The sequence below is a fragment of the Piliocolobus tephrosceles genome, chromosome 15 (assembly GCF_002776525.5).
Source record: "Piliocolobus tephrosceles isolate RC106 chromosome 15, ASM277652v3, whole genome shotgun sequence".
Taxonomy (NCBI): domain Eukaryota; kingdom Metazoa; phylum Chordata; class Mammalia; order Primates; family Cercopithecidae; genus Piliocolobus; species Piliocolobus tephrosceles.
This window is the reverse complement of record NC_045448.1, coordinates 20,788,099-20,801,365: the sequence shown is the minus strand read 5'-3', so window position 1 is coordinate 20,801,365 and position 13,267 is coordinate 20,788,099. Positions and strand designations below refer to the sequence as shown.

At 40.7% G+C, this 13,267-nt stretch overlaps 1 protein-coding gene across 9 annotated transcripts in view; it reads left to right on the top strand.

Moving 5' to 3' along the window:
* The window catches only part of NCOA1 (nuclear receptor coactivator 1), a 276,873-nt gene extending 263,832 nt beyond the window's left edge, over nt 1-13,041 (top strand). For 4 of the 9 annotated variants that reach the window (XM_026454739.1, XM_023230092.1, XM_023230093.1 and 1 more), the window contains 3 exons: nt 439-622; nt 5,120-5,209; nt 10,664-10,834. In XM_026454739.1, the coding sequence (XP_026310524.1) occupies nt 439-622; nt 5,120-5,209; nt 10,664-10,834 (445 nt within the window). Of the gene's footprint in view, nt 1-438; nt 623-5,119; nt 5,210-10,521; nt 10,579-10,663 lie in introns of all 9 variants that reach the window. The other 5 variants (XM_023230098.1, XM_023230097.1, XM_023230099.1 and 2 more) reach the window with 5 other exon arrangements.
* Nucleotides 13,042-13,267: the final 226 nt, after the last annotated feature.

Below are 13,267 nucleotides of genomic sequence, written 5' to 3'. Positions count from 1 at the left end.
CAATATAAGGATGCTGTCTTTGAATCATTCATTCCTGTGTTAATTCATTCAGTGAACATTTGTTGAAGATCCATATATATATATGCCACACACTTTGCTCAAATAGGACATTCTTTGTTTAGATAGGTAAATGTCAGTTACCTAGCAGATTTACTTACATGGAAAACTTCCTTTCTTAATTATTTACATGATTATAGCCTATCATCTCTGATATTGTGCCAGATAATTGTTACTTAAAATGAGTTCTTTTCAGTTATTTAATCCCTTTTGTAGACTTCAGAATGTATCTGAATTATATTAATTTTTATATATTTTAAGAAGATACAGTCATACTTGCAATTTAAGGATGTAACGTATTTTATTTGGAAACAGGATCTAGTCACATTGTCCCTTGTTCATGATCAGTGGATGTAATCTGGATTGTTTTTGAGTTTACAGTGTGTTCAGTCAAGCTGTCCAGAACCAGCCCACACCTGCACAGCCAGGAGTATACAACAACATGAGCATCACCGTTTCCATGGCAGGTGGAAATACGAATGTTCAGAACATGAACCCAATGATGGCCCAGATGCAGATGAGCTCTTTGCAGATGCCAGGAATGAACACTGTGTGCCCTGAGCAGGTAAGTGGCACAGCTGGCACACTTGCCACACTACATCACAGTTCATTATTCTGAGGAAAATCAGGTATGTTGACAGTTACTCACCAGAAACAGCCACACTTCTTTATTTATTCTTTCCCACTAACTTTTAATAATTACTGGCTTTTAAGATATACAATGAAAATTTTTGACAGACTTTTTTTTTTTTTTTTTTTGAGATGGGGTCTCACTTTGTTACCCAAGCTGGAGTACAGTGGTTCAATTACAGCTCACTGCAGTCTTGACTGCCCAGACTCAAGGGATCCTCCTACCTCAGACTCCTAAGTAGCTGGGACTGCAAGCACATGCCACCCTGCCCAATTAACTTTTTTACTGTTTGCAGAAACAAGATCTCACTATGTTGCCCAGGCTGGTCTTGAACTCCTGGGCTCAAGTGATCCTCCTATCCCAACCTCCCAAAGTGCTGGGATTACAGATGTAAGCCACTACTCCTGGGCCTTGACAGACTTTATAAATAAGATTTTAGTTTCATGAGATTTTTAGTTTTTCAGATTTATTAAACAGTACATGGCTGGACGTGGTGGCTCACGCCTATAATCCCAGCACTTTGGGAGGCCAAGGCAGATGGATCACAAGGTCAGGAGTTCAAGACCAGCCTGGCCAACATGGTGAACCCCATCTCTACTAAAAAAAAAATACAAAAATTAACTGTGCATGGTGGCATGCACCTGTAGTCCCAGCTACTCAGGAGGCTGAGGCATGAGAATTGCTTGAACCCGGGAGGCAGAAATTGCAGTGGGCTGAGATTGCGCCACTGCACTCCAGCCTGGGCAACAGAGCAAGACTCTGTCTCAAACAAAAACAAAAAACAAAAAAACAGTACATGTAATATATTGTCTTGGAATACTCCTTTATATTTTGAACACATTTTCTTCATTTCTACCTTTTTTAATTCAGTAAGCATTTATTCAGTACTTAATGTGTACAAAGATAGCCTGTGGGACATGCATATGTACAAGTTGGAGAAGACACAGCATGAACAGAGGATCATTTTAATCATAGGACAAAACAAGTGTGTTAAGAGATGGGCCATACGTGTTTCTGTCAGATGAGGAGTGTATGAACAGTTGACTACTGAGAGTTTAAAAGAAAAAAGGCCTGGTCAAAAAAGCCATTATGAAAAAGTTGCCTAAGCAGAATAGAAAAAAAACATTCAAGATTGGTTGTCACAGCATGACCTAGGCAGGATAGGGGTTGAAAGCCTAATTAATATTAAGGGATATGTATGTTCTATTTAGAGAAGTAATGTGGTAAGCTTTTTGGATATGTTGCATGCCATCTAAGTGTGTGGAACTTATCCTGGAGCCTCTTAAGAATGACTAAATTCAAGAATGACTAAATTCAAAACGATATTTAAGATTATTGGAATAACTCTCTATAATTGCTATTCTCGTTATTTGTGTCGGTAACCACATAGTACGCCATAGTAAGTAGGCTATTACCATGCAGCCATCATTTATAGCAAATCATAAAAATATATAAATACTGATTACCCTTTTTGTCTTCAAGTGATATAATATACACCTCTATACATGAGGTGATGTAATATATGTATGTATAGAGGTATAATATAATGTATAGAGGGGTATATAATGTATAGCACCTCATTACAGTTGATTTCTATTTTGTCCCTCCTGTGCTACTGTCATCATACATATTATATCTATATATGTTCTATTCCCTGCAATTTATTATTTTTTCTTTAGTCAATTATAAATTATAAATTTATAAATTCTACTTATAAATTTATAAATTAATTATAAACTGTAATTGACTAAAGAAAATTTAAATAAAACTTTTTTTTTATATTTACCCACATAGTCACCATTTTTAATTTTCTGTGTTCCTTTTTGTAGTTCTAAATTTCCATTTGGTATTATTTTCCTTCCGCCTGCGAGTCTTGCTTTAACTTTTTTTTTTTTTTGAGATGGAGTCTCACTCTTTAGCCCAGGCTGGAGTGTAGGGGCGTGATCTCAGCTCACTGCAACCTCCACCTCCCAGGTTCAACCGATTCTCCTGCCTCAGTCTCCCAAGTAACTGGGACTACAGGTGCCCACCACCACGCCTGGCTAATTTTTTTGTGTGTATTTTTAGTAGAGATGGGGTTTCACTGTGTTAGCCAGGATGGTCTCAATCTCCTGACGTCATGTTCCGCCTGCCTCGGCCTCCCAAAGTGCTAGGATTACAGGTGTGAGCCACCGCGCCTGGCCCTGCTTTACCATTTTTGTAGTGCAGGCCTGCAGCTAATGAGCTTTTCTATGTCTGAAAAGTCTTTCACCTTCATCTTTGAATGTTCTTTCCCCTAAACTCTAGCTTGGCAGTTTCAGCTTTCAGTATTTTAAAGATGTTGCTCCACTATAGTATTGCTGAGGAGACAATCTGCTATCATTTTATCTTTGTTCTTCCATATATGATTGATGTTTTTCCCTCTCTAGCTGATTTTAAGATTTTTCTCTCTCCCCCCCCACCCCCCCCGCCGGTTCTAAGTAATTTGATTGTGATATGCTTTGGTGTATTTTGTTCATATTTCTTATTCTTGGGGTTCATTGAGCCTCTTGATTCATGACCATATAATTTTCATTAAATTTTGGGAAAAAATTTTTCTTGTCGTTTTTTGGTTTTTTGTGGTTTTTTTGAGACAGAGTCTCACTCCATCACCCAGGTTGGAGTGCAGTGGCGCAGTCTCCACTCACTACAACCTCCACCTCCTGGGTTCAAGCAGTTCTCCTGCCTTAGCGTTCTGAGTAGCTGGGACTACATACAGGGGTGCGCCACCACACCCAGCTAATTTTTATATTTTTAGTAGAGATGGGACTTTGCCATGTTGGCCAGACTGGTCTCAAACCCCTGACCCCAGATGATCCACCCACCTCGGCCTCCCAAAGTGCTGGGATTATAGGCGTGAGCCACCACACCCAGCCAAATTTTGGAAAATATTGATCATTATTTCTTCAAATAATTTTTGTCACCATCCTCACTCCTCTCCTTCAGAGACTTCAATTGCGTGTATAATAGGACACTTGAAATTGTCTCACATTCACTGATTCTCTAGGTTTGGGCGGCTTTGGGGCAGTGGGATGAGGTTCAGTTATTTTTTCTTTGATTTTAGAGCATTTATATTACTGTAGCTTCAGGTCCACTAATTTTTTCTTTTGCAATATCTAATCTGTTTATCCAGTGTATTTTTCATCTCAGACACAGCAGTTTTCATATTTAGCAGTCATATTTGGATCCTTTTTATATCTTCCATATCTCCAACATATTTTTCATATCTGTACAGTCTTTCCTCTTGTTTCTTAAACAAATGGAATATGGTTGTTACAATAAATGTCCTGATATTTCTCACCTATCAGTTCTATTATCAGCATCATTTTTGAATTGATTTCAGTTGACTTTCCTTTTCATTATGCATCATATTTTTCTGCCTCTTTGCATGCCTGGTAATTTTTTATTGGATGCCAGACATGAATTTTACCTTGTTTATATTCCTACAAATACTCTTGAGCTTTGTTCTAGGAAATGGTTAGATTACTTGGAAAGTTTGATCCTTGCTTTTTTGTTTACTGTGACCAAAGCAGTATTTCTTCTAGGACTAATTTTAACCTTACCACCAAGGTAAAACTATTCTAATATGCTACATGATACTACATGAATTATCATGTTTTCCACTCTGGGGGGTGAAATCAGAGCCTATTCCCAGCCCTGTGGGGACTTTGGGAATTGTTCCGTGTCATCTATTCAGGTGATTCTTTCCCCTGCCTCTATAAGCTGATTAGTACTGAGCTACAGATTTGAGAGCCACTGCAGATCTATTCCAGAACCCTCTCTGATATTCTGCTCCGAGGATTCTAGCTGCGTCCCCTTAACTCAGGGAGCCTGCCAGGCGCTGCCTGGGTTCCCTTTCTCCATGGTACAGCCGGAAGTACACTCCCGGCAGTAGGCTGGGCAGTTGCCACAGTAGGGACTGCTGATCCTTCATTGCTTTTGTCTAATGTCTTAAGTGCCTTTGTTTCACATATTTTGTCTGTTTTTTTAGCTGACTGAGGCAGGAGGATAAGTCTGATCCCTGTTACTAAATCTTGACCAAAGTGTGAGTCTATCACTAATTAACATATATATGTGTGAATTAACTTTGTATTAAAGTATCATATATAAGAATATAGAGAAAAGTGTACAACTCAGTGGATTTTCACAAAGTGAACACACCTGAGTACCACTCAGATCAAGAAACAGAATGTCATCAGTACTCCAGAGGTTCTCCTTGTGTCCCTTACACACCCTCCACCCCAACATGGGGTACTACTATCCTGACTTGTAACAACACAGTTAATTGCTAAGCTTTTCATTTTTGCTGTGCTGCTATTACTTTTCTGTCAGTGAGATTGTTTTTCATTGAAGAATTTGGTTTTCAGCTTAAACAACTAGCTTGTAATTTGATCTTGTATTTATCTTTAATAGATAAATGATCCCGCACTGAGACACACAGGCCTCTACTGCAACCAGCTCTCATCCACTGACCTTCTCAAAACAGAAGCAGATGGAACCCAGGTCAGTAAGGAAATTCTAAGCCCAGAGCTGTCAAATGTACTCTAGATACACAGAGGATTGTGTAGCATCATTAAGAGCCTGACCTTGGGAGTCAGACCTGGATGTGAGTCCTGGCTCTGCTCTTCTTAGCTGTGTCGTCCTGGGCATGTTATGGAGCTTTACTGAGCTGCTGTATAACCACAGAACTAACATGACACCTGCTTATAGGATTGTTGAGAGGATTCAATGAGATCAGTTCAGATGGTTTAACTCAGTGCTTAGGATAAAGTGATCACAAATGATGGCCACTAATTGTTATTTTGTAAATAAGCACGGTGCTAAAAACTCATCTGTAATCAGAGTACCTCAGAAGATCTCAGTAAATTCAGACAAAACAGAGTGCCTGCTGTATACTTCACCTCTTAAGAAGTATGTTTCAAAACAGCATAAACAGCAAGGGTGGCCACTTTCCTATATTAACCTAATTTAGAAATTTTGGAGGAAGGGCTTAATTCACTTTTGTAACTTTGGTTGAACTGTAGTCTCTCTCTTTTTTTTTTTTTTTGAAACGGAGTTTTGCTCTTTTGCCCAGGCTGGAGTGAAGTGGCGTGATGTTGGCTCACTGCAACCTCTGCCCACTGGGTTCAATCGATTCTTCTGCCTCAGCCTCCCAAGTAGCTGGGATTATAGGCACCCGCCACCATGCCCGGCTAATTTTTTGTATTTTCAGTAGAGACGGGTTTTCACCATTTTGACCAGGCTGGTCTCGAACTCCTGACCTAAGGTGATCCACCACACCAGGCCGAACTTTAGTCTCTTAATTAAAACATTTTTAACACAGGGATTATGCCACAGATGGCAATAGGAAAACACATAATATATGTTCCATCAGCATTAGGTGAACTGTGGGGAGAAGTGAGGAAAGGAAACTTCATTTGTGAAATGCTTGTGGTTTGCCAGGCACTGTGCTATGCACTGTATGCATTATCTCATTTAAGCCTCACTGTAACCCTATGAACGAGGTAGTATTCCTTTTCTTCACAGATGAAGAAACTGAACATGAAGAGGTTTAACTACATGTACCATTCACAGTGCTAGAAAGAGGAAGAGCTGAGGTTCAAACCCAGGTCTTTCTACCACCAGAGTCCACACTGTTTCTGCCATACCAGTTAGGGACTGCTGAAAGATAAAACACATCAACATATGCACATAAACTGTCACTTAACCAAATAAGGCAAATTATTAAATTTGTTACAAGTAATGAAGCATAAGCATTCAAAGAAAGGAGAAATTGCTGAGATGGTCAGAAGAGCATTTTTGCAAGAGATAGAGCTGAACTGAGCCTTGAAGGACAGTTACCAAGGCAAAGAGAAGGAAAAGGGTATGGTAGTTGTTGGAGACTGGTGCAGAGGTAGATTGAGAAGTAGAAGGAACTGGAAGTAGAGGCCACAGAAACAGGGAAATAGTAATATCTTAGCATAGTCCTGGGAAACCAAATCAACTGAAGGTAAAGGGTTTATCATAGCTATTCACAGGAATTAAAATTGGTAAAGTGGCTTCGGGCAAATTTCCAGAGGCCTTGAATGCTAAACTAAGGGATTTGGATTCAACCCTATGGACAGAAGAGTCATCCCTGAAAGAGAACATTGATAGAAGTCCTAGCGTAGACTTCATCTTGGGAAGAAGGTGAAGGAAGATGTATTGGCCAGTTGAGAAGGACAAAGATTAGAAGACTGGGTTCACAGTCTAAGCATTAGGAAATAGAACCTGAGTCCTCTCAAGGTAAAGAGAAGGCATTTTGGCCGGGTGCGGTGGCTCACACCTGTAATCCCAGCACTTTGGAAGGCTGAGGCAGGCAAATCATTTGAGGTCAGGAGTTTGAGACCAGCCTGGCCAACATGGAGAAACCCTGTCTAACACAGAAAATTTCTGTCTAACACAGAAATTAGCCAGGCTTGGTGGTGGGCACCTGCAGTCCCAGCTATTCAGGAAGTTGAGGCAGGAGAATCGCTTGAAGCCAGCAGGCAGAGGTTGCAGTGAGCCAAGATCACACCAGCGCACTCCAGCCTGGGTGACAGAGGGAGACTTCGACTCAAAAAAAAGAAAAAGAGAAGAGAGAAGGCATTTTAAGATCTGGGAGCTGGGTGCGGTGGCTCACGCCTGTAATCCTAGCACATTTTGGGAGGCCGAGGCAGGCAGATCACGAGGTCAGGAGATCGAGACCACCCTGGCTAACACGGTGAAGCCTCGTCTCTACTAAAAATACAAAAAAAATTAGCCAGGTGTGGTGGTGGGTGCCTGTAGTCCCAGCTACTTGGAGGCTGAGGCAGAAGAATGGCGTGAACCCAGGAGGTGGAGCTAGAAGTGAGCCTAGATTGTGCCACTGCACTCCAGCCTGGGCGACAGAGCGAGGCTCCGTCTCACACAAAAAAAGATCGAGGAATGAAGAGTCTTCATTCACCAGGTGTTTTGAAAGCCTCAAACCCACAGAGACATTCCTGGGCAGCTTGACAAATTAGTTACACCCAAACGACCGTGTTTTAAAGTTCCAGAGCCCTGCCCTGAAACAGTATTTGAACTGAAGTAGAAATTATGCCAGAAAATCTTCAGAGGTTAGGACTCAGCTTTCACATCAGTCTTCTCACCTGGAAGAACTGAAGCTTCTTTTGTGTCACACTTTGCCTATCTGAGAAGTCGTGACAATATTAAGAAGTCCTTTGTGGACTGGTCTAAGACACCCCCTTTTAAGCAATAGTTTAAAGTGGCTGAAATGGGTTTTAGAGTTTGTTTCGTCTTTTCAGTTTTCTCTAATTTCAGTAATACACTTTTTTTTTTTTTTTTTTTTTGAGATGGAGTCTCGCTTTGTTGTTGCCCAGGCTGCATGCAGTGGCGCGATCTCAGCTCAATGCAACCTCCGCCTCCCAGGTTCAAGTGATCCTCCAGCCTCAGCCTCCCAAGTAGCTAGAATATCAGGCGTCTGCCACCACACCCAGCTAATTTTTGTATATTTTTAGTAGAGACGGGGTTTCACTATGTTGGTCAGGCTGGTCTTGAACACCTGACCTCAGGTGATCCGCCCGCCTCGGCCTCCCAGAGTGCTGGGATTACAGGCGTGAGCCACCGTGCCCAGCCAATACACTTTTTTAATTTATTTGAGACAAGGTCTTGCTCTGTTGCCCAGGCTAGAGTGTAGTGGCACCTTCACAGCTCACCGCAGCCCCAATCTCCCAGGCTCAAGTGATCCCCCACCTCAGCCTCCTCAGCAGCTGGGACTACAGGCACACACTACCACGGCCAGCTAATTTTTTTTTATTTTTTGTAGAGGTGGTTCTCACTATGTTGCCCAGGCTGGTCTTAAACTGCTGGCCTCAAGTGATCCTCCTGCCTCAGCCTCCCAAAGTGCTAGAATTAGAGACATGAGCCTCCATGCCCACCCTAGACTATCTTTTTAAAAGTTGTATTTTTAAAGAAGCAGAACTTTCTAGTTTGTTTCATCATGCCTTTATCAAGAACTTTTTAAGAATTTGGGTACAAAAACACCTTATGCTCTGCCCCAGTGTTTCATATGTAGAAACATAAACATGAAATTTTATCTGTTGACTTTTTTTAAAATCAATGCCTAAAAAAGAACTATAGTTTGTGGTCATGTGAAGTTTCAGTGGTAGAATTTTCTTTCTGCTGTGGCCAATCATGAAATCTCTACTTGCTCCAGTGTTTGTGTATTTACCAGACAGCAGCTGGGGAGTGAGTTAGACAGAAATATAAAGACAGATGTACAGAAAGGGAGAAGAAAAAGATGAGGAGAAGAGGACTAGGGGAGTAATGGGACTAGCTGTACTTCAGAACTGGGATAGAATGGGGAGGAGGTAAGGCAGGAGGGAACAAGAAGAGAACCCAAAGAACAGAGGAGCGGGAAGAGGGATGGCAGGAGGAGGTAAGACAGGAGAGAACAGGAAGAGAACCCAGAGAACAGAGGAGCGGGAAGAGGGCTGGCAGGGGGATCGTTGACCTAGGAAGAGAGGAAGGCCTGGTGAAGCTCTAGAAGGAAAGAGTCAGAATGAGACGTTACAGACCACAAAGGCAGGGCGAGGGCACAGAGGCAGCTGGAGAGCAGACTGGGTGCGCTGGTGTGTTATAGACACAGGAGAAAGAGCCCAGAGGAGGCAGTAACAAATGGGAGCATATAGGGACTAGAAGCCACATTTGGGAAACTAGGGAAAGGGGAAGAGAAGGAGAGAAAAGCAGTGCAAATCTAACTAGAGATTTGATTCCTTAGGCACTAGGAAAGCTCAGCTTAGGGGCTATCTGCCTCATCTGAGAGGGAGGAAAGTGGAGCTGTAAATGAGTTAAGAGGATAGGAGACCAGGGGACAGACTGATGTCCAAATTTGATGCATACAACATTTGACATTTGGCTAATGAAGGCTGATGGAAAACAACTTTTATTCAATTAGGATAGAAAAGTTTTCAAAAAAGCTGAGTGTAATTGGCATGAATTAGTGATAAATGACCAAAAAAAATACACCACTAATCTAAACTACTTTATGACCTATCAAACAGGAGACACAAGTTTATCGAAAAGTTTGAGACACTTAGATGCCTTAGAAGGCATCTCCCTTCCTGGTCTGGAACATTCACAAGTGTGGTATTAGCCTTAATCAGTTCTACGAACAACTTTTTAATAAGGCTGGTTGGTAAAGACTAACTTCTGGCTTTGTTTTCCCAATAGAATATGCTAGAACTGTGCAACTTTAGACATTTTTAAGGAATAAGTGTATTGTTACTGAAAGTAGTGAGGGGAAAATTCACACTGTTCTCAAGGCTAGTAGACATACTGTTATTTTTAGCTCATGTGTTTGAATGGATTGTCGGGAAAAAAGTCAAATATAAAATTGTTCTAATGATAATTTGCTGTTATTCTAAAGCCAATATGTGAAAGAGCTGTGTAATAGTATATTTAAATACTAAAAAATCTTTGGACATTAACCTTAGATGCTGATGTCCTATTGAGTTGTGGTTTTGTTTTGCTAATACTGGTTGAAAGCCCTTAATTTTTCAGTGACGTCATAAAGATTTTTTATCCTACTGAAATCATCCATAGAATGGTTTTAAACCAGTTTTCTAAATATCACATATTTTTAAAAACCTATCACTGGATACCCAGACTCTGAAACTGGGCTTCTCCCAATCTTGGCAACATTAGCAATGATACTCACTTTCAGTATTGATGGCAACCCTATAGGAGGCGTGACCATTCCAATTTTGATTTTATTTTTAAAGTGTGAACTTTCCAGAACCCTGAGCAAAATGAGTGCAGCGATTTTCTTTTTGTAGGACAAGAAGACAGAAGAGTTCTTCTCTGTGGTGACTACAGACTAGAGGAATGCTCTAGTGAGTTTCCACTTCAAGTAGTACCCACTCATAAGCCGGGGGGGCAGACCCTTCTGTCTAAACACATCTTTTATTTGTGTTCCAGCAGGTGCAACAGGTTCAGGTGTTTGCTGACGTCCAGTGTACAGTGAATCTGGTAGGCGGGGACCCTTACCTGAACCAGCCTGGTCCACTGGGAACTCAAAAGCCCACGTCAGGACCACAGACCCCCCAGGCCCAGCAGAAGAGCCTCCTTCAGCAGCTACTGACTGAATAACCACTTTTAAAGGAATGTGAAATTTAAATAATAGACATACAGAGATATACAAATATATTATATATTTTTCTGAGATTTTTGATATCTCAATCTGCAGCCATTCTTCAGGTCGTAGCATTTGGAGCAAAAAAAAAAAAAAAAAAAAAAAAAAAAAGGAGTTTGCTTTTGTCGGGAGATTGAAAGATGTTTTTGTTTCTTTCTTTGTAAAGGCCTTGGATATTGAAAAAATACCAAGGCAGAACAGTTGGACAATCTATTTCTTGAGCCAAATTTAATTATTCTTATTTTTATAATCAGTCATTGGCTTCTTATCTGGATGAAGGCTTTTGGAGGAGAACCAAAACGACAAGTTCCAAGAAGAAGATGAAGCTCCGCCTCCGCCGCTCAGTCCCAGCCCTGCCCAGGAAGAAGGGCCCGTGGGGCTTTGCCTGTGCCCGTCCACCAAAGGCTGTCACGTGTCTCGAAATCAGCAGCCCTCCCCATCCCAATCCCAGGCAGCTTGTGTGTACAATCAGCTTCTCTAGCAACTCTGTATCTGTTGGCTTCAAGAGAATATTTTGCCTCCACATATGTACCCCTTCTCCTTTTTTTAAAGATGAATTTAAACCAAGATGCCTCCAGGAAAGAGGACGAAATGAGTATATTCACAGAGGAATCCAAAAAATACAGTTTGGGGGAAAATGCAATAATTTTTGATGAGATGGGTGAAGGACAAGAAGTGAGTTCTGTCAATTATTGTAGATACAATATTCTGATTAAATCTGGAAAAATAAAAGGCAGCCTGTTTTTTCTGCTTTTATTGTATTAACAGCTGAGGTAGGCTAAAGTTATTTAAAATAAAATTAAATTTATGATCCAAGTAGCTTATTTTTCCCTTTAAATCTCATTGTAAATATATTTGATTTCTTGTAGAAATTGATTTCTGTTTAATTTTATGCTTTTATTATACTCTTGATTTTTCTAAATTTGTGTGTGAAATATAACATTGATTGAATTGCAGTTACATTTGGTTAGTAATATTTCATTATTTTAATAACTGCGATGCCATGTATGGATTTACTTTGGGGTTCAAATCAAAATGTCACTGCCAGAAAGAGCTGTTCCAGCTGATCTAGAGCATACTGCCCTAGAGTGTCCCTGGGATCATCTGAACAGAAGTGCACAGGCTACTTGTACAGAGAAAAAATTAATACTCAAAGGAAATCTTCATTTTTTAGATTGACTTTGGGAATTTGAATTTTCATCAGTGCAAATATAAATTTCTCTATCCTGCTCTGAGGCTAATTGGTACCATATTTTCCCTTTGTGTCTTGTCACTCTGCCACATCCCATCTCATCCTGGCCTCTGAGTGAAGAACCCAGTGAACTGACTTTCTAGTTCTAGAAGTTCCGCTGCAAAGCCAGGAAAGCTTGAGAAAGGTATTGTGGAAGAAGCAAAGGTAGACCCCCATCACTGACCTTTGTCTGCATCCCTGGGCCTGTGAATGATGACAGCACCTGACATTCTGCACCAGCTACCTCTGCCTGCATGGCAGAGAAAAGGCCATAAGAACAGTGGAAGAGGAGCATGGACTCAGACTTCAAGGAAGAAGCCATTTCCCCAGGTCCTTCCTTCTGCATCTCACCACCCCTAGTTACAAATAACTCCACTGAACAGCATCTATTCAGAAACTATACCGAATAAAAAGATTGGTGGAAGGGCTCATGTGGTTAGCAACTATGAAACAGAAATAGGACACTCAGTTACAAACATTATCTCCTTTAGTTTTTCAGAAAATGCATCCCTGATTTCATTCATTTCCAGCTTGAAAGCCAGCCATATTACTCTAGTCCCTACCAAACTGCTCTAAGGAGGTCATTTCCATTTTGTTGGTGATATATAGACGCGCAGACTGCAGGAAGGTTCACCTTTAACTTCAGCATTCCAGATGAAGTTTCCTGACTCAGTGCTTTTGCATAAGGAACTAGAAAAAAAAAAGTGGTAAGGAAAATTGGAGATGCTAACATCCTCCCCCATCCCAACTGCACCTTAAAATATGCATGTCACCTTCAAGGTTTTATAATTGCACTGTTTGTTTTATGTATGTACAGATTAAAATTATTGCTACATTTGAGGAAAATAAAATTGCTTGCTTCTATGTAATTCCTGTCATTCCACAGGAAATTCACTTTTCCAGCTACTGAATAGAATTTGTTTAACAACCTCATGGGTTGCCTCTTCATTTACAGGGAAGCAATGAAATGTATATTCTGCAGAAATTGCCAAGCCCAAATTAACTAACGAGTATTATAAAAGGTTAATAAAGCATCCCTGAAGCCAAAGATCCTCAAAGTCATCCTGATTTGAGCTAGACCGTTGAAATTTGAGAAGGTCAAACTGAAGTCATGATAGCAGGCCTTGAGGGGTTCTAACTGTGACATTGTCTGATAATT